We start from the raw sequence: 22,285 nt of genomic DNA, 5'->3' as shown, positions 1-22,285 counted from the left end.
TGCATGCAACTACAATTCCAGGGTTAAGAACCCTTACTTCTCCAGAGTTCAGATGGTTAATACAATCGAGTTATGGATCGAGGAGCTAGCTTCAATTAACTTTTGAACCAGCCGCCCGGGCGACGCAAAAAGGAATAGAGAGATTATTTTGTACTATTTGTACTCTTTTTTCTATAGTACAATATATAATGCCGGCATTGCTAGCTGGATCTTGAAAAGAAAAACTCAAAATTTTGGTATCAGTGAGGACAAATTAAATTTTCCTTTGCAGAAATTAACAAGCTGTATTTCATGTATTCCTAATTATTATTAGTCTGTCTGTCTTTTTGGTAGCAACAAATTAAAAATGCTGATGAGGTGGACGGATGGATCGAAGAGAGGATCAAGGATCAGGACGACAAATTAGGAGGTTGGAACAATTAGCTTCTTAGCTTACAGAATTAGACATTCATCTACCATACAACTAATTTAATATTAATTATTATAAACTTAAAAAAACATATATGTGCAAGTTTTTAACCATTCAAATTCTCCACCAGCTTGTTTTCCCAATCAATCACAACTTCTTTCATTCAATTTAATTATACACACTTTTTAATATCCCTCTTTAGCAACTCTACAAAGGTACTCTATTCTTCATATTTTAAATGCAGTTATGAGTTTCTGAATCCAACTTTGATTATCTGTCTTATTTAAAATATTTTTATGATTAGTCATATTTTATTATTATTAGATAATAAAAAATAAATAGTACTTTATATATGACTAATATTTTTTAATTTTTTAAATAAAACATTTAACACGAAAACTTTAAAATGGGAAATGGGAGGAAGAGAGTATAGCAAATAGCTGGAAAGAACATGCCGGCACAATAGATGCGCCCGTTCAGACATTTGACATTTTTCTATGCTACTGCTAGCTAATCCCTCCGTCCAAAAAAAAATTAGTGGGGATTTGACCTCATCTGAGACAACGAATCTGGATATAAGGTTATCTGGATTTGTTGTCCTAGGTGGTATCAAATTACCACCACTAGATTGTCTTTTTTTTTACGGAGGGGTACTCCACTGTGCTGGCTTGATCGAGCAGGTGAGCTGCCTGCCTATGCTCCTAGGAGTAGTGTTGTGTAGTAGTGTGTAGCGTACAGACATCCTAGGGTACTGTACGTGATGCTGCAGCCCGAAAGATGGAGATTGCAGAATCCATCTTGGGAATCATCGATCACTTGTTCCTAGGGTACTGTGTGTATTTTTTTTGGAACCAGACCCTCCTCTACTTTTCACTTCGGATACAAATTAAAACAGAAAAATGCACAGGCACAAAATATCTTAAAAATTACTGGAGTAATTCTACTCTAATTTGGATTAGGAATTATTTTTTTCTTGGAAATAAACTACTAATCTAGCTACGCACGAGTCAGCATATCGACCAGTCCAACTGTAGCCACGGTAGTAGAACTACTCGTCTTCTGCAGCCGAGACGATTCTCCTAGCTTCATGTCTCCCGTTTTGAACCGCGTCAAATCGATCCGTTGCTCTTGTCAACGAGCCTCTGACAAGCGGGTTACCGACCGGCTACGTGTACTCACTGCACGCAAAAGAAGACAATCTATTTTGATTGATAATTAAAAGTTATCAATATATTTATATTTATATTTCGCAAAGTAGTGTTAAGTTGATTTCATATATAAAAACAGTATATTTTATTAGCATGTTTTCTCTTGAAGACATCCTTTTTAAATATAATAGTATGACATATATATGTCTCTATATATCCATCATCTAAAATATACTCCGTATCTCTATATATGTAGATAAAGGAATACTCCGGAAAGGTCTGTTCCAGGCCAAACACCAGAGATTTCAATGAATAATATATAAAGCCGAGATCAGTTGAATTTTAATTACAGGGTTTTTTTCTAGTAAATCTAAATGAAAATTTGGAAAAACCTAATGCCCCATATTTTCTAAGGCTTAATTTGACCCATACCATTACAAATTTCCGTATTACAGTAATGAAATTACTATTAAACCATGCCATGGTATACATCTAAGACATGTTTTAAGTCATTCTTATGTATTATGGCTGAAAATACCACCTGCAGCCATCCACCTATCTTCTTCTTGTACTTCCCTTTCTCCTCTTGCGCGGTGAGGTTGGAGAGAGAGAGAGAGAGGTCGTTGAGGCTGGTAGCCAGTAGTCAATGGTGATAGTAGAGAAAGAGAGAGAGGTTGTCGATGCTAAAAGCCCGGCGGTCGGTGCCCCGTTAGGCCCTCTCCTCGCTTGCTAGGCTACCGGTCTCGCAAGTGCCACGGCCATGACAATGAGGATGATGGCAGACTGCGGCGGCTGAGATGATGGAAATTTCCCCTTACTCTAATTAATGGATGTTGTCGGTGTCTCCTTCCCCCCCTCATCGACGAGCTCTTCAGTTATATATATATATATATATATATATATATGAGATATCTCCTTGTCCGCGACGCCCGTGAGGTCAGCAATGGGCAGCTTGGGCTCGCTGGCGGGAGTTGGGAGTTAGCTTGGGGAGATTGGCTTTTGCTGGCGGCTTCATCCTGACCGGTTGTCTATGGGTGCCACTACAACAAAAATGCTTTGTAGAGACATTTTTCTAGTACTGTAGAGGCACTTATCAAATGACTTTACAACAATGTAGAGGCATTTTAAAAAATGTCTAATAAGTGTCTTATGGTGAATTGTCTCTACAAACGAAGAGACATTTTATAAAATGTCTATAAGATGGTAGAGGTATTTTCTAGAGACATTAAATTGTACCGCAAACATATAAAACCAATCGAAAAAAGATAATAAAATAGTTTCCTTGGTTTTGACAAGTCTTGAACTCATGATCTCTTGATTAAATCATTTCAATCTTCAATACACTAACCAACTCAACTCCATGTCATTACTTATATGCTTGTTCCTCTAGTTACTTATATTTAGTCCTTTAGTACATATTATCATTCTAAAAAGTGTCTCTACATAGTTTAAAATGTCTCAACGAAATGCCTTTACATATTAGACGCATTTTATAGTGCCGAAAGAATGCCTCTACGAGATAAAATCTAACAAACTGATCTAAAAATGTCTCTAGAGTAAAAGTTTTCTAGGCAATTTTTAAAGTGCCTCTATAAAGTGTCTCTACACTATAAAACTTCTGATTTTAGAAGCAATTTGCAAAACGTCTCTACAAAAGTGCCTCTATATGAGGTTTTTGTTGTAGTGTGCGTGCATGCCTAAGACTATGATAGGTTGGTGAGGAGCATCTCGACGACGCCCGTGAGGTTGCTTATTTGCTCCCCAATCAGAGCTCGACGACGCTAGTGAGGAGATTGATGGAGATGCACGAGGTCATCGATTTGCTCCCTAGCCAAGGCCGATTATTCGTCAAAGGAGGGGTCCATCGGCGTCAAGAGAGAGGGGGAAATTAAACCATCCAGCCCCATTTCCAAGCCCCCGATCCATGTGTCCTCTTCGCTAGAGGAAGAAGATAGGCTGGGGAAGAAGAAGATAAGCGCTAAAAAAAAACTTTTCCAAGCATGTCCCAGGTGTACATAGTGGCGTGATTCAAATTTTACTAAACATCAGTGGAACTAAGCCAGTTTGATATGTGGTAATGGCATTTTTCTAAAACAACAAATTTGTAATGGCATGGATCAAATTCCCCCTATTTCCAATTGTATCTGTGACAATTTAGGATAGCTATCGGTTGGGCAATGATTGATTAGCCATAGAAAAATTAAGAGTAAATTTCACGAAACCCTAACCATTGGGGCACTCATACCACAAAATGATTTTATTTCAATGAACCCTATATTTTGAGGCAAAATGTTTCAAAAATCCCCATATTTATGTGAAGTACTCATATTTCATTATTATATCTGATTATTTATTGATTAGTTCACATTAATTGACTCCAAGTACACCTTCCTACTTTATTTTTTTCTCAATTTCTCATTGCACAAAAAACTCAACATAATCCATCCTAACTAATAATGAAATAATTATTTGATCAGACCACGATAATCACTGATTGTCGAAAAGCAACTAACGTGAATCTGTACTAAAAAGTATCTCATATAATTTTTACAACTATTATAGATAAATATATTAGTCATATAGAGGACATATGCTTGTAACTTTGGTTTCATGAAATGCTTTGCCTCAAAACCTAAGGTTTTATTAAACAAATTGCAAAACTCCGGGGTTTACTTTATGAATGCCCCACAACTTAGGGTTTGTGAAATTTCCTCAAAAAATTAATGAAGCAACAAAAAATGCTACAGGTAAAAGTTTTGTTTTATATTATTAATAGTTTAAAAGTTAAATCCGGAAAATAGACTGCAAGAAAACACCCCCAAAATAACCTAAATGTAAGTCCAAAATTTAAATTTTGGTTGTGGCTAATAAGCAATCAAGTAGACGGTGTGATCTGTCACTGTGAATATATTGTTTTCATGGAAACTCATACAAAAATTTCCTTTTGTATTGCAATTTTTTTTTATTTTTACAGAAATGAATTAAATTACATTAGAATGGGGGGAAGTTCTACGTTCTGGACAATTCTACAGCGGAAGTGATTTTATTGTAATGAAATTTCGCAAAACAATTTGCGCGGCATTTGAGTTGGTATGGAAAATGCATAGGGAATTATATTTAAAATTAATTTTGACAATTAAACTGTTCTTTGGTCTTCATTTTTTTTTTGCACAGACAATGTTTTGGCTCTAGAAGAAAGCAAACTAACCATGTATTTAGGATTATGTTTGGAACACAAGAATTAATTTGACACGATAATAAATTGATTTTTCACTGGAAAACAATTCATTTCCTAAAAAACTTGTCCATCCTGAATGAGGCCTTAGGCTTGGAGATCAAGCAATTAGTGTTTTCTAATGGAGAAGAAAATATGGTCGTGTGTACAAATAAGCTTTTGCTTTATTAGTTGGATGATTAATTAGTGCTTTGTTTAGGGGGTGCAAAACAAAACATAAGTATGTCGGAGAGGAGAGCACGTGAGCTCGCTCGCTGCTCCGCATTTCTCGAGTCCTTCTCTCAAGCTGCGCTTGGCTGCGGCCGCCTCCTCCCACGAGCTAGGTCGTCGTCGTCCGCACCCTCGCCGCCAAGCAGCAGAGGTCCCGGCGGCCGCTGCGCCGTCGCCCGCCGCGGACGGTCCGGGATGGGCCCGAAACGGCGGCGGAAGGGGAAAACGCAAGTGGGTGCCGCGGCGCGGGACGAGGAGCCCTCCGTCGTCGTGGACGCAGACGACGCGGACGGGGGGGCGCGGAGCCACGTCGTCGCCGGAGAAGCGGCCGGTGGCGGCGGCGCCGATGGTGGGAGCCCAGCATCACGCGCCGCGTCGCCGCCGCCGCCGACCGCGGCGGGTGGCCAAGGCGGAGTAGGAGGAGGGCCCGTCTCGGGAGGAGGAGGAAGCGCGCCAGGCGGGGCGGCGACAGCGCAGAGGGAGGGCGCGCCACCAGCGGCAGCGACGTCGGTGCAGGGCGCGCCGCGCGCACCAGCGACGGCGGAGACTGTGCCGCAGGGCTCGCCACGAGGTCCAGGAGTGAGGACGGTGGGCCCGGTGCCTTCGACGGCGCAGAGCGCGCCGGGTGGGTCAGCGACGGGGCAGACGGCGACGGCGCAGAGCTCGCCACGCGCCGCGACGACCACCAAGGTGAACTTTTATTCCGCTGATTTTGGGAGCTTGATTTTGAGGCACTGAATGAGGGATATTGCATTGCAGCTGGACATAGAGGAGAAAGGTCCTGCTTTTGGAGATGCTCGGTGGCGTAACAAGGCAACTGGGGTTGACATTGACGACAGTAGTCGAGATGACGCTGATGGAGGTTTATCAAAAACTGTTTTGTCATGGACAATCCAGGATATATTATTGGATAATGAGGTACACATTTACCTATGTATTTTGAATGAGAGATCTTTTCTATCATTGGAATTTAGCTCATGTATTGTACCTTACTTTGCACATTTCCTGTTGAATAACACAAACGTGGCTAGCTCATCTTAATCTTTTTTGTTTGCTCCCTGTACATTTCTTAAATGGCAACAATTGATCAATTAACTTAATCCTTGTTATTTAGTTCCTCATGTAAACGTAAATGTTTGTGTTGCTTAAGCTTGAAATGTCTCTGTGAATTAGGTTCAGAAAGTACCAACCAAGTTTAAAGGGCTTCAGCATTATTTGGATGTACACTCAAATCTGCTAAGGGAAGAAGTTCGTATAACCATCAAGTCTAGCTTGTTGAAAGTTGAGACTACTCAATGCTTTCGTGATTTTGTTGTGTCGTTTGCTGGGCCACCTTCCATCTATTACATTGATATTGATCTTTATGGAATTGATAACTGTCAGCATGTTGTGAAAGATGGGGATCTGTTTTTTCTCAGTAGTCAACCATTAAGGGGTCAGTTATCAGGTTGTTTTGGTATTGCCACAGATGTTGGCTGTGATAATCAGTTTCAAAGAAGCTTCAAGATGTTAGTTTCAGAAAATCAGAAAAAAACTGATTTAGAATCAATCAGATATATTTGTTTTCTTACTAACATTGTGGATAATTTGAACATATCAAAGGCAATGGTCACAATGTCATCTGGCAGATGTGGTATTATCAATTCCATTATAAGACGCAATGAGAAGGTAAAAAGATAGTAAATTGTTCTCTTCCTGAAGTATCATTGTTGTTTGCTTTAACACTGATATATTTTTGAAATTTTTGTTTGCAGTGCAAAAAAACATGCGCATGTGCTGAGTTATGTGCATTTGGAATTGAAGATTCCAGTTATCTCGACAAATACAACGAAGAGCAGCAATGTGCAATGACATGCATTATGTCGAAAGCAGGTTGTCACCACAACCATTCAGTTGATCTTGTATGGGGGCCTCCAGGTACGGGAAAGACCCGATTAGCTGCTGGTTTAGCTATTTGTATGCTGAATTTGAGATTAAGAATATTAGTATGTGTTCCATTGAAAAGAGATATTCATATATTTCTTAAGAGTTTACAAGAAAATTACCCCTCCTTCAATATTGGGAAAGCTCTTGTTCTCAATAATTTACTTGACAAGGATATGTGCAATATAATCTCTGAAACCACTTTAGCAAATAGAGCATCAGAGCTTTATGTTGCCCTGTTTGTATGGAAAGCTTGGGTGAAGGAGATGGCTGCCCTTTTGGGATTGGATATGTACTGTCGCAAAAAATGCGTGCATCACGATGAAGATCTCACCTGCAACAAATGTGAGCCAATTGAATTCTCTTTGATGTCTTTTAAGAAGAAATTTGGAAATACTGCTGTGGAACTGAGGAAGTGTTCAACTTGCCTGATCAAGAGTCTTTCGGCAACATCATTATCTGATCTTGATGTTACGAATGTAAATAATCTGCTGATTGCCTTGTCACAGTTTGAAAATCTTATGCAAAAGAGTGAGATAAGTGATTATTCAGTGAAAAGAGCATTTGGGATAACAATTGCAGTTGATTATGATTTCGAGGATTGTTGCACTGCAAAGTCATTGGATCAAATAAGAAGAACTTGCCTTGCGTTGACAGAAACTGTGCTAAGCTCAATCGAATTACCTCAACTAGAGGGTTGGAGTGATCTTGAGGATTTTTGCATTAGACACTCCCATATCATAATCTCTACTCCTGGTTGTTTCGCTCGACTACAAAGTCTGAAGATGGACCAAGTTGATGTCTTGATAGTTGACAAGGCTGCGCAAATAAAGGAGAATGATTTGTTAGTTCCTCTGTCCATTCCACCAAGGCACGTTGTGCTGTTAGGAGACCATCAACATTTACAACCTATAGTGAAAACCGAGGTAAACCTTGTCTTCAAACAGTATCGTAGTTCAAATCAATATTATCTTTAATGAATAGATATCGTAGTTGCAACTAGACATTTATATTAAGTAATGCTCTCTTCTTGCATATTCACTTGTATGAGTTATGCAAAGCAATGTTATGTTTCCTCATCCAAATGACTATATATTTGATAAAGCAAGGACTGTTCGGCATTTTGTCTTTGCTGGCACATGTACTAGAGTAGTGGTGCTGGTATTTTGTTCTTACTTATTTACTTCGAGCATTTATACAACTCTGAATTTTTCAAGTGAAAATGGGTTGCTTTTCCACATTTGAATCCCTTCATGAATTGCCAGGGCTGCAAAGAGGCTGGCTGTACCAGAAGCCTTTTTCAACGGTTGCTGCACTTATCATTTACAAGGCATAAGCTCATCAAGCAATATATGATGCATCCTCTTATTCGTCAATTCCCAAGTGAACATTTCTACAAGGATAAGATCGTGGATGGCCAGAGTGTCGAGTCCATAAACCTTCAGTTCCCTGCTTACACATTCTTTGACGTTGTTGATATGGAGGATTTCAGCTGCATGGGAAAAAAGTCTATGGAGGCAGCAGTAGTTCTATTCTTGCTTCAGAAACTCTGTGAAGGTATATTGTATTTGTTCTGTTCAAACAATACTTTCTTTAATTGAAAAAAGAACATTTATGCTAGCTTCTATTAAAAAAGAATGCAAATGAACCAGATGTTTATATATATGTGTACAGATTTTATACAGCAGTTTGTTATTCTATTACAGGACTAACAAATGCCGCAGGAAGGCTCAATGTGGGGATTGTTTGTTTCTGTAGCAATCAAGTCAATGCAATTATAACTCAATTGGGTAGAAAATATCAGAACCATGACAGAGTCAATCTAGAAGTCAATTCACTAGAAAATATGCATGAAGATTGGTATGATGTGATCATTCTATCATCACTTTTTGATGATAAATCTGAGCTTCCTACGGATAACAGAATTAATGTGGCCCTTACTAAATCAAGGTATGCTCTGGAATCGTGGTCAGCACTTGATTCTGGATTTTTACTACCAGTAAAAGTATGTACTAATGAATGGTTTATTTCTCCAGACACTGTCTATGGATCATAGGTCAAGCTGACATTTTATTGCAAATTCCTGGGACTTGGAAAAGCCTAATTCACCATTCTATGCAACAAAATTGTGTTGTGGTATTGGACAGCAAAAGTCTAACTATGGATATGGAGCCACTGTCAGAAACAACAGATCAGGACGGTCTTGTTTCTACTCAGTCAACAACTCCAAACAAAGATTTGGTAAGTTTCCAAATCAAAGACATGATGCTATGTTCTCTTAATTATCCATGATGCTAGAGTCCTTTTATATCAGTAACTTCTAATTTTCTCAAATGAAATGGGAAATAGAAACAGCAAGTGTTCCTGCATTTTTCATGGAGAAAAGGGGGAGAAACGCGTCAATGCTGTACTTCAAATGTCATGAACAGTCGCTGAAAAATTTAATAGAACTTGGCTCTAGTTTGGGGTACATGCTAGCCATTTGGACAGGAATCATGCAGGAATGTTGGTCCTTTGGTATTCTGGAAAGGATCCAATCCAAACAACCGAGTTGTTTCTATGAAAATATAACATCTTGAATAATACATTAGTACTGTTGTATTAGGATCAACAGCCATGTATGTAGCACAATCTTGAAATTTTGAAGGTGAAGCACATCCATAGTTTAGAATCACTAGTAAATTAAGTGCCTTTCATCCCTTTCAGGCAATGCTTTTTTTGTTTTTGTCTTTCTCCCTGGCCAAAGCTGTGTCTTTGGAAGTGCGTTTGCAAAATTGGTCAGTTTTTGAGCTTATTGTGCTCAACTATCTAAGCTTCTAAACCAGTCCAGACAAAACAATCTAATTATATTTCTTAAGAAAAGATCGTAGGAACCCCTCAAGTTATAAAAAAAACCCCCTGTTTTATGGATAATTCTAGATATATGGCTGCTTTCAGTATATTTGTTATTATGTTTCCATTATATTTTGATAAAAAAAGATGGGTCTCAACTTTTGTAGCCAGCTCATGAATTTACATGGGTAGGAAGACCACATAACACTAAATACATTTTGGCACGTCTTCGAGACCAAAAAGGTGCTGCAGGTACTACAATGATGTATAATTTAATCTGTTAAATACGCTATTTCCATGTGCTAAATCAATCCCAGATAAATAAGTTCCAAATTTTCTTGTTTACATGTAGATACTTGCACATTCCAAGCAAGTTTGGGGGCTCTTGAATCATTAAATAAATTTCAGTATGCATGCCTGGATCCTCCACAGGATTTTCAGTGGAACCTATCTGTGGATAATTTAAAGAGTCAATATGAGCATCATGAATCTACAGAATTTGGATCAGAGGAAAAAAACAAGAGGGGCAAGCACAGATTGGAATCTGCATTGGATATATTAAAAGTTCATGGTGTTATCGGCAGTAATGAAGTCAACTCTGAGGTACTTTTAGTTACTTTAGCATCAATCTGACTCATTGTTCATCGATCTGGTCGTCTGGATGGGTTTAATTAATGGCTTGCAAAGCATATACCAATATTTCCATGCATGTATCATCTGGTAATGATAAGTCTCTACCCTCTGGAAAGTAGTCATCATATGCAGCGTGTGTGTTTGTTTGCACCATATCCAGGTTTTCTCTCTACTCTCTAGATGGACTTCATGCATTTTCTTGTTGACCTCTCGGTCTTTCGTCACTGGCTAATTGCAAGGCCTTCCTAGCTATTCCCTCCATACTCATAAAGGAAGTCGTTTATGACAATGTTTAAGTCAAACCTTGGGAATATAAATCATGAATAACTCTAAAATTGTTGAGTTTGGAAATATAAAAATTATATGAATAGATTTGTCTTGAAAAATACTTTCATAAAAGTATACATATATCACTTTTCAATAAATATTTTTATAGAAAAAAGAAGTCAAAGTTGTGTTTTGGAGACCGTGTCGCTGTCCTAAACGACTTCCTTTACGAGTACGGAGGGAGTATATATATAGACCTATCTGGATCTCCCTTTTTTTCTTTCGCACCAGCTACTATAAGTGCTAGATGACCTCAGTGTTACTGTAGTGCAAATACTGGTTGCATTTTAAATCCATTTCTTGGGAGTTGAGTTGTTCAAAGTGGTGCTATTTGTGATGGGCAGTGCTTTGAAAAATTAACAATAGGTCAGGCCGTGCAGCTGGGATACATGCTGGGGTGGCTTGTCTACCTATATGGTACATATTGGCTCCAGAGGGAATCTTTTGAGAAATTTTTGGGAAGGATTCTAAAAAAGGAATTTTTGAATTTTGAAATAGATTTAAACCGGGCCTTTGAAGTCTGATATTTTGATTTTGGGAGAGGAAAATATTGCATCTCATGAAGTGACTGCCTGTTCATATCAAAATTAAGTTTACAGCTACATGTATGAGGAGGCTCACCAAAAATCATTGATTATTTCTTCTTCTTACAGGAGGCCCTGTTCAGAATCTCGGCACACAACCGTGTGGATGCCGCTGAGCCAGAAAATCTAAGATCTATTGAGGATGGAAATGTCATGGTCGGCTGTTTCCGCTTGTCCTACAACTACTTCTATCTCAAGCCTGGAGAAGTCTACTGGTATGATAAGAGCAAGCCATATGTCCACTCCAGGTCCAACCTTCCAGCTGCTCATGCAGTGATGGTCATTGGACACGGCAAGAGAATGATGGACCGCGGCGAGGGCACAAGCAACAACGTCGTGCGCCGACATGTCGTCATCCAGAACAGCGAAGGCAAGAGGTTTGGATTTGATGGCACTAGGAGAGTTTTGAGACGTTCATTGACCCACCTATATCAGATGAAGATATGAGTGTGCCAGCCAGTTCGATCAGTCCTTTTTTTGGGGGTTTTTTGGGGTGGGGGTAGATTAATACTACATAATATATAATTGTGTTGATTCTTACCATTCCTAAATGATCTTTTTTTTTTTGTCATGAACAAGTCATTTCGTTTTTTTTTTGTGTCGATTCTCCACTCCTCATTTTTCTCACGATTTCCCCTTTCATTTCGTCTTTAAATATCTAGTCTAGATTTAATCTCAATTGCCAATTATGACCTACCGACCTTTTTATCCCAATTTTGTTAATTCGTTCCTATTTCGGGATAACTGAAAGAGGAGATCGAGTGGATCAAAAATTCTCAACCAATTTTAAGAGATAAAAAAAAATTCTGGGGAGAAGCGGAGAGAGGTACAATTATAATGAATAGTGGTCACATTGCTCGTTCCTAATAGCGGTTGTACCACCTTATCCCGGTGCAACGCACTAGAATTTTTCATCTAATTTAAACTTGATAATTTTTTACTAATATTTCCATCGTTTTAGGTTATAAGATGTTTTGACTATGGTTAAAGTCAAACTGCCTTAAGTTTAACTTAAGTTTATAGACAAATATAATAATATTTACATTACCAAATTAGTTTTATTAAATTAATAATAAAATATATTTTTATAATAAATTTATTTTGTGTTGAAAATATTATTTTTTTATAAACTTGGTCAAACTTGAAGCTTAGGGCTGGTTTGGTTTGAGGCCTAAATTAGACTTATCAATATTTGACAATTTCAATAGTGTTTAGTGTCTATTTGGTTTGAAGCCAAATTTTGGCATGCCTAAGAAAATATGCCATTTCAATAGTGAACTTAGGTTATTTTGGCTTCAATCCAAACACAACTTTGCCTTACCAAAATTAGTTATGCTAAAATTTGGCATTGGAAAAATTTGGTAAAGCCTATTTAGGCCACAAACCAAACCAACCCTTAATATGAAACTTAAGTTCTTTTTTTTCTCAAAAAATCCTTCTGGAAAAAAAAAAGAAAGAAGAATTTTGCACATGAAGCTAAGTTAGCTGTGGAGACGTGAAAGGCAACAAGACGGCTCCAAGTCCAACGAGCCAAACCCTAAAAAACTAAAATTCCCCAAACTCTGTCGCCGTCGCCATGGACCGCGATGCGGGCGGCGGCGGCGACCCTGCTACCGGAGGACCAGCTGAATTCCCTGGCGAGGCCAAGATAACCCTGCGACCTGATTTCCTCCTCTTACAAGCGGCCCCCTTACAAGCAGCTGCCAGAAAATCTAAGTGAGCTCCTCCCTCCCTTTGTCCTTCCCCCTTTCTTCGTTCCCTTCCCACACAAGCTCACACACACGCGCGCGGGGGGTGGGGGGCAATTTCTGTGTAATATTAGCGGCTCTTGATCGACCACAGCATACTTCTGCTGTGCCCTTCTGCCTGCCACAGGGGAGGGGAAAAGCTGTAGTTTTTTAGGGCAATATTTTGCTCTGCACAACTATCTAGTGGAACAAATTTCCTGTATGTTGCTTTCGTATCTAGTGGCGAATTGTGATCCCTGAGAGTTTTTCTGACTCCACTTGGCTAGCAAGGTGTTGTAATACGTGGCCATAAAAAAATGAATTTCTTTTGTGTTTTTGCCTTCTTCACCTTATTATGTACTGATACTCTGATAGCACGCATTATGTTGCCACCGTGAAAAGTAATCCTTTACAGAGAACACAACCTCTCTTTCTCTATATGTGTGTGCATTAATAATTAAAATTTTACCTCAAAATCTTACAATCTTTGCAGAAGATATGCTATTCAGCAAAGTATTCTCTACAAAGAGCACAAAAGGCAATCTAGACATCAACTAAGAGGAGCACAGCCATCAACCTCCCAGTAAGCTGCACTTGTTATTGTTGTTTTTCCCTTTTTTTCGTTTTAGTTGTCTCAAAGCAAATCAAAGGTTAGAAATCCACCCGACACATGCACAAGAGGGAGAAATGAGCTAATATGTCAAACCTATTAGATGAATCCTGCTGTATGATGGTGGTTTTCAAGTTATTTTATTTCTGTAAAACAATCAATTTTTCGGGCTATTGATCTACTACAATATATACTTCTGCTATGCTCTCCTGCCACGGGAGGGGAAAAGTTAGTTTTTAGGGTAATTTCGCTCTACACTTATTTCTCACTGGACAAATTTTATCTGTTGCATTCATGCCTAATGGCGGTTTATGGGCGCTATGAGCTTTTGATTACATTTTAGGGGAGTTTTTAGTAGTCTAGTGAGTATCTTCCTGACCTGGCTGATGTGTGGCATAAAAAGATGTATTTCTGCTGCATTTTTGCCACATTCACCTTATTATGTTAATAGAAAGAATTATGTTGGCCCTGTGAAACTAATCCTTTCTTATTAGGAAAGGGATGTACAGAGAACACAAATTTCTCTTTCTTTCTCTATATGGGCGTGCATTTGTAAATTTACCTCAAAATCTTACACTTCACGCAGAAAACCTAGGCATGCAGAAGCTGGAAGTAAGACTCATGTTCGTCAAAGTGTTCTCTATTCAGAGCGTAAAAGGCAACCTAGACATGAACGAGGAGGAACACAACCACCAACCTTACTGTAAGTTCCACAATTATTGTTTTCCTTTTTTTGTTTTAGTTATCTCAATACATATCAAAGGTTAGAAATCTGAGTTATTTTAGTGAAAAAATAATCCATATGAGTATATAACTAATTTTTGTAGTTCCAAATAGATCTATCTTGGTGTAGCCCAAGTGTCCAGCCTATTAAATGTAGTCGAACATCTAAATAAGTAATCCAAATTGACTAACCAGACTGCTGGAGGAGTTGAGTCAAGGGTGATCATGGTGGTTAGATACCCTAAATTTCCAGAATGATGTTGCTTTTGCATTGCTATATCTCTACTAGTCAGTGTCTATGCTTTTACTTCTGCTTTTGTAATTGCCTAACATTGGGTCTTTTCGTCTCCACATTTACGCCACGGAAGACCACTTTTTTGCTGCTTATGCCACCACCTAACGTTTTGGGACTTAAACTTCATCTACATCTAGTAGTGTTGAACTTGCCCCTTGCTGCCAAAAGCCACCATTGTGAACCCAGTTATCCAGGGCCTACTCTTCACTATTTCCATGCTTCTGAGTTAGCTCCTGTTTTGCATCTGTGTTTATTTCCTAAAGGGAGCATTTGAAAGTTCCTAGATGGATTGGCTGCTTATGTGTCTTGTGAACACTCATTACCAATTGAGGGTTTGCTTGATGGTATGAAATGCGTTTGAGAGAGCAATATGCTGATTTTGTTCATTATATTTAAACTTTCAAGTGATTTTCTAGATGGCTTCTATCAATCATTCCACATATTCTTGCCAAATCACACACAAAAATCTCACCAAGTCTTTTTCTTCTAATCTTTAATAGAGTAATTTCTTTTTCCAAGAAGATTAGAATGCATGTTAACTGAAATTATGAGTTTAAATTGTTCTGAGAACTTTATCACCAATGTCAGCATCTCCTGGCTCCTGTCTTCTTTTTGCATGATTATTATATAATCATTTATTTTGTCCCATTGTTGGTTTGTCTGTTGTTTTCCTAAGACTCCAATGCTTGTTGTTCTGTTATTCTTATTAGATGATTGATTGACTGCATGACTATAATTGTTGTTCTGACTTAGGACTGCGAGTGAGCATGATTCTACAACTGTGGAGCCATCAAGACTTAAGGAAGCTTCACCATCACTGTAAGCATCTATTGAGAATGCTTCACTTGTGTTTGGTCGTTGTTGAGCTTGACTGTTTTTGTTTTCTGTAGACTTTTGTGGCTTTAATTCTATTACTCATTATTTAAGTAGGAATAATATTAAAACCAAAACCACTGTTGTCTACTGTAGTATGCCTACTGCACACCAAATTTTGTTTTGTTAACAAAAAAGTAACAAGATTTTGTCAGTGTTTGCTTTGATATAATTTGAACAAACTGTGTTTTGGTGACTATATATGGTGATTTTATTTAGGTCAGATGAACTACGTGAACTTGAGGAATACCGCAAGACGCATACCTTTAGCAGCTTTGAAGATGCGATTCATTATGTTCTTTCTGTTCATCCTCGTACTTTGTCTGGGCTTCCAGTAACTGAGGATGACCACCATGATGGTGAAGGTGAATTAATGCTGGCACAAAAACAAACTTTTGTTTTAGCTTTTTGAGTATGCAACACCACCTAACAGACATCTCTTTTAGCTTTTGAGCTTACAACACCAGCTCAATCAGTCCCAGTACAAGTACCAACTTCTGAAGCTTCCGTGGACGTAGTTCAGAACGGAAATAAATGGATGGGCGAGGAAGTTATGACGGCATTCGAGAAATATGTAGAGGAAAGGGATTATCTTAAGGTCTGGTCAGTTTTGTGTTTTTTTAATTAAGTTTGAATTTCATAATTGATAAAACTATTACTAACACTTGGTGTTTTAGGGCATTGAGTACAAATTGGATGAACTTTGTCATCAATGCCTCAATGTGAAAAACTACAATCATATCTTTCACCACTTCAACTTCAGTGTGAAGACTAAGACCCCAGGTTCTACTGATTGGACATCGGAGTTATATTTTGCTGAGGTTAAAACAATGTTCAGACAGAAAGTTTATTTCTGCTGGCCCTTGGAGCCGAATGAAAACGGTATGAAAATTTTCAGTTATGTTACATATTGATCACTGACAACTTGATGAAAGCTTTTGCACTGGTTTTATAAATATTCTGTTTTTTCTTGTAAGGTCATTGCAATGCATGCAAGAATCAAGGGATGGATGACCTGAAACATCCTGTGATAGGTGCATTTGATAGAGGTGACAACGATACAATGTTTCCCTATATGTACATCGGTGATGATACAGCATGTCCTTATTTCTGGTTGAGTGAGTCTGATGATGAGTTTCCAAATAGAGTTTTGGATGATTCAGATGACGATGATATAATTTAGTGATTATTAGTTTTGATGAAATTAATGGGTCATAAAACTTGTAACTTGTGACTCTATGTTATGGTTGTGAACAGGGTTAGATTCTAGTGCTCTTAAAGTATTATTTTATAATGCATTATGTAACACTGGATTGAATTTTTAGTATCTTTATGTTTCTCTCTGTTATTGATCGACACAAAGCTTCATGTTTATTGTGGTTGTGGGTTGTCATATTTATGTAATGTTTCTCGATCGGTTTGATCTGTATCAAAATTTACACGGTTACTTCCTATATGTTCGGAATTAATGTTAATTTGTTTACCTAGAATTTATTACTGTCGTGGCGAAGCAAATGATATAAGATTAATGCATCGATCTCCTGATCATCATGCGTGGCGTGCGGTGTGGTCAATGCAATAGGTTTTTAGAACAATTGATGAAAAACTTCATGATGTTATTTGTCGAAACTTTTGGGCTCCATCCAAGACAATGCATGCATTTCTTGTATGGAATAAGTTCACTTTAGGTCCCTCAATATGTAGTTTGAAATTCGTTACTAAACCAAAATACTAGGTATAGCCCATCTTCCAAGTCTTACAATACCATGTCATTTTTGGGTCTCTTGGCAGTATAGTGGTCGGTTTTGGCTGATGTGGTGAGTAGGACCTACTTGGGTCCCACATGTTAGTGCCCTGCTATGGGAACGCTGCAATGGTACTCAAGTGCCTTATCGTCCTCAGGATCCTACTCGCATGTGTCCCATTCATCCTACGCGATCAACTCATCGTTGGCCTTGTCCCGCACCCCGCCTCCAGCCTCAACCCTCTCGCACCTCATGCGTGTTGCGCCCGTGCCGGCACTCACCAAGTAAAGCCCCACCGGTGCCTGCTCGAGCATGCCACATGCTCACATGAGTGGTGCACGAACAACCGCCGCGACCAATACACCAGCAACACCTCCTACTTCCCGCCACCATATATCTTCCATCCTTTCACTAGAAGACTCAAGACCGAAGGCAAAAAAACCGCATTATTCTTCCCCTTCCACTCTCACCAATCCACACCCATCTCCACCAACTCAATCTCCGTCTCCGGAGGAAAACCCTAATCCGGCTGCCACTTGCCGAGCTCCAAAATGTGTTACACACATCGACAATCCTCCGAAATTTAAGGTAAAAATGGATTCTCTATGCAAAGTACTTCGTTTTCGCTCTCTTTCCCCAGCGATTCCACTATCGGAATGCCACCAACACTACCTTCCACCACTGCCAAACTGCACGGCGCGCCGCCGCCCTACACCTTCCTGTGCCTAGACGTTTCCACCTCGAGGTCTACAGTGGTCCCCTCAAGCTCCTAGGCCGCCGCGCCCCAACCTAAACACACCAGAGCGCCGTCTACTTCTGCTCGCTGCCACCTCGAGGTCCACCGTGGTCCCCTCTAGCTCTCAGGTTGTCGCACCCCACCTGAACTCGCTGGAATGCTGCCGCTTGCTTTTCCCCTCCGCCACGAGGCCTTGCACAGACAGAGGGAAGAGGTAGAGGAGGGAAAAGAGTTGACCATGGCATGTGGGGCACCACGTGGGTCCCACTCGCCACGTGGAGGGGGCGCTGATCCATGGCTTGTCGCGTGGCCACGCACGATCAACTGCCCCCCTCTAGTCCTTGGCCGCCACCGCTGCCGCCGCCCTCGGATGGCTGTGCGTGACTGCCGACGCCGTCGCTCACGCGTGGCTGCTGATGCCGCCACCGCCGGCACCGTCGCCTGTACCTGTCCACCGACACCGTCACTCGCGCCTAGCCACCGGTGGAGATGGTGGCAGGGTGGGATGAGTAATTGGGGATAGGGTGGGGTGGGGAAATTAAGGTTTGGATTTATATAATAGGCTAGATGGGCCTTTTGGGCTTACAACATACTAGGAGTCTAATATATATCGTCGGGGCTCTGCGGGTCACCTGCGGGTGACTGTCCTCCCCCGCCCCTGCCCCGGCCCATTGTCGGGGCCCTGACCCCGACTCCCCGCGGGTTAAGCACCCGGCGGGTCCCACGGCCCCACGGGGAAATTGCCACCCCTAGGAGAGGCCATCCTGAGCGGTGGCCGGTGACAGGGCGACCTGGTAGGGTAGAGCAGCGGCGGCGTGGTGGTCATCGGCAGGGACGCCGTTGGATCATCAACCTTGCCGAATACGGCGTTCTGATATGGCGAGTCGCTGACCTTGCCGGATACGGTAATGCTATCTTCAACCTTGGCAGACACCGTGGACGAGGTGGCGCCAGTGTGCTTCTCCGTCTTCCCGTCATCGGCCTTGGAGGAAGTGGCGATGTTGTCTTCAATCACAGTGGTGATGGTGGCAGCCTTGGCAAGAGCGTCACTGTTTGGACCATCCAAGGCGGCAGCTCGTCAAGATGGAGGATTCATTCCCCTGTACTTTGGCTTGCGTTGAAATCCACCTCTTCCTCAACCTCCTTTGTCGATCCAACAAGACGGAACTCCTGTGATCTCAGTTGATTGATGTAGAGATTATGGGTACCACATATCCACACGACATGGTTATCCCACTGGTTATAGGGGATAACTTATATCTACGGAATATGTAACGGATCATGACTTGGGTATTACGTTTCCTTTATATTATGGAACGGCCTAAAGTCCTGGTTTGATTATGTTGTAAAGTAGATTTAGGAAACCGATACTGTATTGGTTAAGGTTTCTATCTTGTAATCATGTCCCCCATCCTATATAAGGTGGGCAGGAGGCCCTCTAGGGGCATGACACAACTAGATCGTCAGATCTATACTACACCCGGCGGATTCAAATCTCCAAACAGGAGTAGGGTATTACCTCTCATTGAGAGAGCCTGAACCTGTCTAAATCCTTGTCTCCGTATCCATCCACTTTTAGGTCTCGTGCGCTACCCCTTTTATTATTGCTGAATTCTTGTTTCGACAATTGAGTAGTGCAACTGTGTTTCTTCTGGTTTTCAGGTAGCAGTAACCTTGTAGGGCTTGCCGTTCGAGTTGAGCTTCAATCGCGGGTTCAACCCTGGTTGGCAGGATTACAGTCAGAGCTCCTCAGATTTAATGGTGAGCTTCGAGGAACTCTTTTGCTGAGTCCGGTGATGCTTTACACCCATAGTAAAAATCCTTGGTCCGTTACTGCTGGCCGGTCCCACCGAGGCTGGCACCCACCGATTAGATCTGGACCACCGCCACCTCCATAGCCCTAGACGCATCAGCTCAGGAGCACCTCCTTCATCTTGCTCTTGACCAAAACCCCAGGAGGAAAAGCTCCATCCATGGAGTCCAAATCAAAGGAGAAGGACACAAACTAGAGAGAGAAAAAAAGGGAAAAACCTGACCTAACGAGACTGACCCGACACAGATCTACACAAGGGGAAGGAGGATGACCCCTCTCCCTCCTACCACCAGCGACAAGGCCGCCGGGAGGGAGAAGGAAGAGGGGTCAGTGGTGAGGGAGAGGGAACTATTGTAGCAGAAAGAGAGGGTTGAGAGAGAGCCCAACCGACAAGGGAAGATACTGCTAGTTGAGTAGATGTATATACAATATATGTATACAAAGTTTATATACGTATGTATATAATATATATACATATATATAGCATATAAGTATACTTTTCTAATATGTACACACTTTTGATGTATAAAAAGTATATATACATATACAAAGTTCGTATACGATGTATATAAACTTTGTATACGACGTATACAAACTTTATATATGTACATATTTAAAAAATTAAAAAAAATCAGAAAAAACATCATGTATAATACAAAGTTTATATACGTGTATACAAAATTTGTATATAAACTTTGTATACGTATGTATCTCTATCTCTACTCTCTACTACTTAAAAAATAAGAGGTGCTTCCATCGTCCGTCAAAAAAACCGGGCGAAAAAAAACCAAATTTGTCCGATCCAAAAAAAACCGGGCGAAAAAAACTTGCAAAAAAAAGAAAAGAATCTGACGCAGTAAAAGAAAAATCGGGGGAAAAAATGAATCTGTCTGATTCCCCAAAAATAATTGTCCGATCAAAGAAAACCGGGCGAAAGAAAACGTCAAGAAAAAAGAGGAGAAAAAAATAATATTAAAAAAAAAATAAAAGAATATAATAAAAGAATTAAGTGATCAAGGTTATGTCTTATTGATTTTCAAAAGGTCTAAAACGATATTTTTTAGGTTGGAGGGAGTATTCGATATCAAAAAAATTTGTTCTCCAATCTTACTCATATTGGTCTTACGTATAGGACTGGTTCCTCACAAAAATAAAATTCCATCACTGGCTACTAAACTAAAAAAACCGGGCGAAAAAAGAAAAAAAAGACCGATCCAAAAAAAACGGGGCGAAAAAAAACCAGACGAAAAAAACAAATCTCTACTAAAAACAGGGCGAAAAAACCGGACGAAAAAAAGAAAAAAACCGATCCAAAAAAGGGGCGAAAAAAAACCAAACGAGAAAAAAAATAAATATGTCCGAAAAAAAGGGGGCAAAAAAAGGAAAAAAATCAGAACGAATCCGACTCTGTCAACGCCCGTAAAAAAAGGGCGAAACAAATTTAAAAAAAACTGTCCGATTCCAAAGAAAAAGGAATTATATGTGAGACGGTAAAAAAAATCGACCGGTTGAAAAAAACCGAGTGAAAAAACCGGGTGAAAAAAGAAAAAAAAGTCCAGTAAAAAAAACTGGGCGAAAAAAAAACAAATCTGTCCAATAAAAAAGAGAAAGAAGATCGAAACGAATCCAACTCCGTTGTCGCGGTAAAAAAAGGCGAAAAAAATAAAAAAATGTACGATTCCAAAGAAAAAGGAATTATATGTGACGCGGTAAAAAAAATCGAGTCCTATTATATCTAGAAAGGTCCGACCCTATAAGAAAGTGGTGAAAAAAACCATTTGTAAAAAAAATGCACGAGAAAAAAAAGGCGAAAAAAAGTCTAATTTCTATTGGCGGTATGGCATGAAGCCCTTCGACCAAACCTGCTGAAACCATGCGACCAGTGAGGATTCAAGCTTGAGACGTCAAGATTAGTTGGGACGAAGCCCCCATGGCAAAGACTATAGAGCAAACACGGCGAAGGGCGGAGAATCGCGCGGGTACCTCGCAAAGCCAAAGGCTTCTTGGGCGAAGGATGTAAGGCGAAGGGTGTATGTCGAAGGGAGACGACTTCGCCATAGCAAGTTCGGCCTCACGAAGGCTCATGAGGCCATCCTAGCCTATCAAGCCTAGTGGCCATTGGGCTAGCGACCGCCTGACGGCCATTAGGAGCCCATGTGCCTCAATTACACTATATACCCATGTAAATGTTCCTTTCATAAGGGCAACCATGTAAATTCCCCTGTATAACCTAAACCCTTAGTAAGAACCTGTAATGAGGCTATAAATAGCCTCCTAGGGCCATGTAACAGGGGATCCCAAGAAAAAATTCTCAATACAATACACTTTACTTCTTTTCCAACCACTATTGAGTAACCACGTCTTTCGACGTATGCAGTTATCGTTTCGACAACAATTTCTATTCGTCGTTTTAATAGTCCGTTTATAGCTCTTCTTTATCTCTAATCTAATCTAATCTAACT

At 40.1% G+C, this 22,285-nt stretch overlaps 2 protein-coding genes across 3 annotated transcripts; both read left to right on the top strand.

Annotated features, from left to right (window-relative positions):
* Positions 1-5,197: 5,197 nt before the first annotated feature.
* LOC112936941 (uncharacterized) lies at positions 5,198-11,748 on the top strand. Its single transcript, XM_066305918.1, has 8 exons — positions 5,198-5,416; positions 5,762-5,920; positions 6,176-6,510; positions 6,631-6,670; positions 6,757-7,851; positions 8,191-8,482; positions 10,110-10,360; positions 11,371-11,748. Exons 1-8 carry the CDS (start codon positions 5,198-5,200, stop codon positions 11,746-11,748), a joined length of 2,769 nt encoding a protein of 922 aa, XP_066162015.1.
* A 1,080-nt stretch (positions 11,749-12,828) lies between these two features.
* LOC4351029 (uncharacterized) lies at positions 12,829-16,903 on the top strand. 2 transcript variants are annotated; one of them, XM_015760259.3, is made up of 8 exons: positions 12,829-13,017; positions 13,522-13,611; positions 14,225-14,341; positions 15,410-15,475; positions 15,749-15,894; positions 15,976-16,127; positions 16,207-16,411; positions 16,507-16,903. In XM_015760259.3, exons 1-8 carry the CDS (start codon positions 12,878-12,880, stop codon positions 16,710-16,712), a joined length of 1,122 nt encoding a protein of 373 aa, XP_015615745.1. In that variant the 5' UTR covers positions 12,829-12,877; the 3' UTR covers positions 16,713-16,903. The 2 variants fall into 2 exon arrangements, with proteins under 2 accessions (XP_015615745.1, XP_015615746.1); XM_015760260.3 differs by lacking the exon at positions 13,522-13,611.
* The last annotated feature ends 5,382 nt before the right edge of the window (positions 16,904-22,285 follow it).

Source organism: Oryza sativa, chromosome 11 (assembly GCF_034140825.1).
Source record: "Oryza sativa Japonica Group chromosome 11, ASM3414082v1".
In the NCBI taxonomy this organism is placed as follows: domain Eukaryota; kingdom Viridiplantae; phylum Streptophyta; class Magnoliopsida; order Poales; family Poaceae; genus Oryza; species Oryza sativa.
Note: the sequence above shows the minus strand (reverse complement) of the source record. Positions and strands in the feature narration are given on the sequence as shown.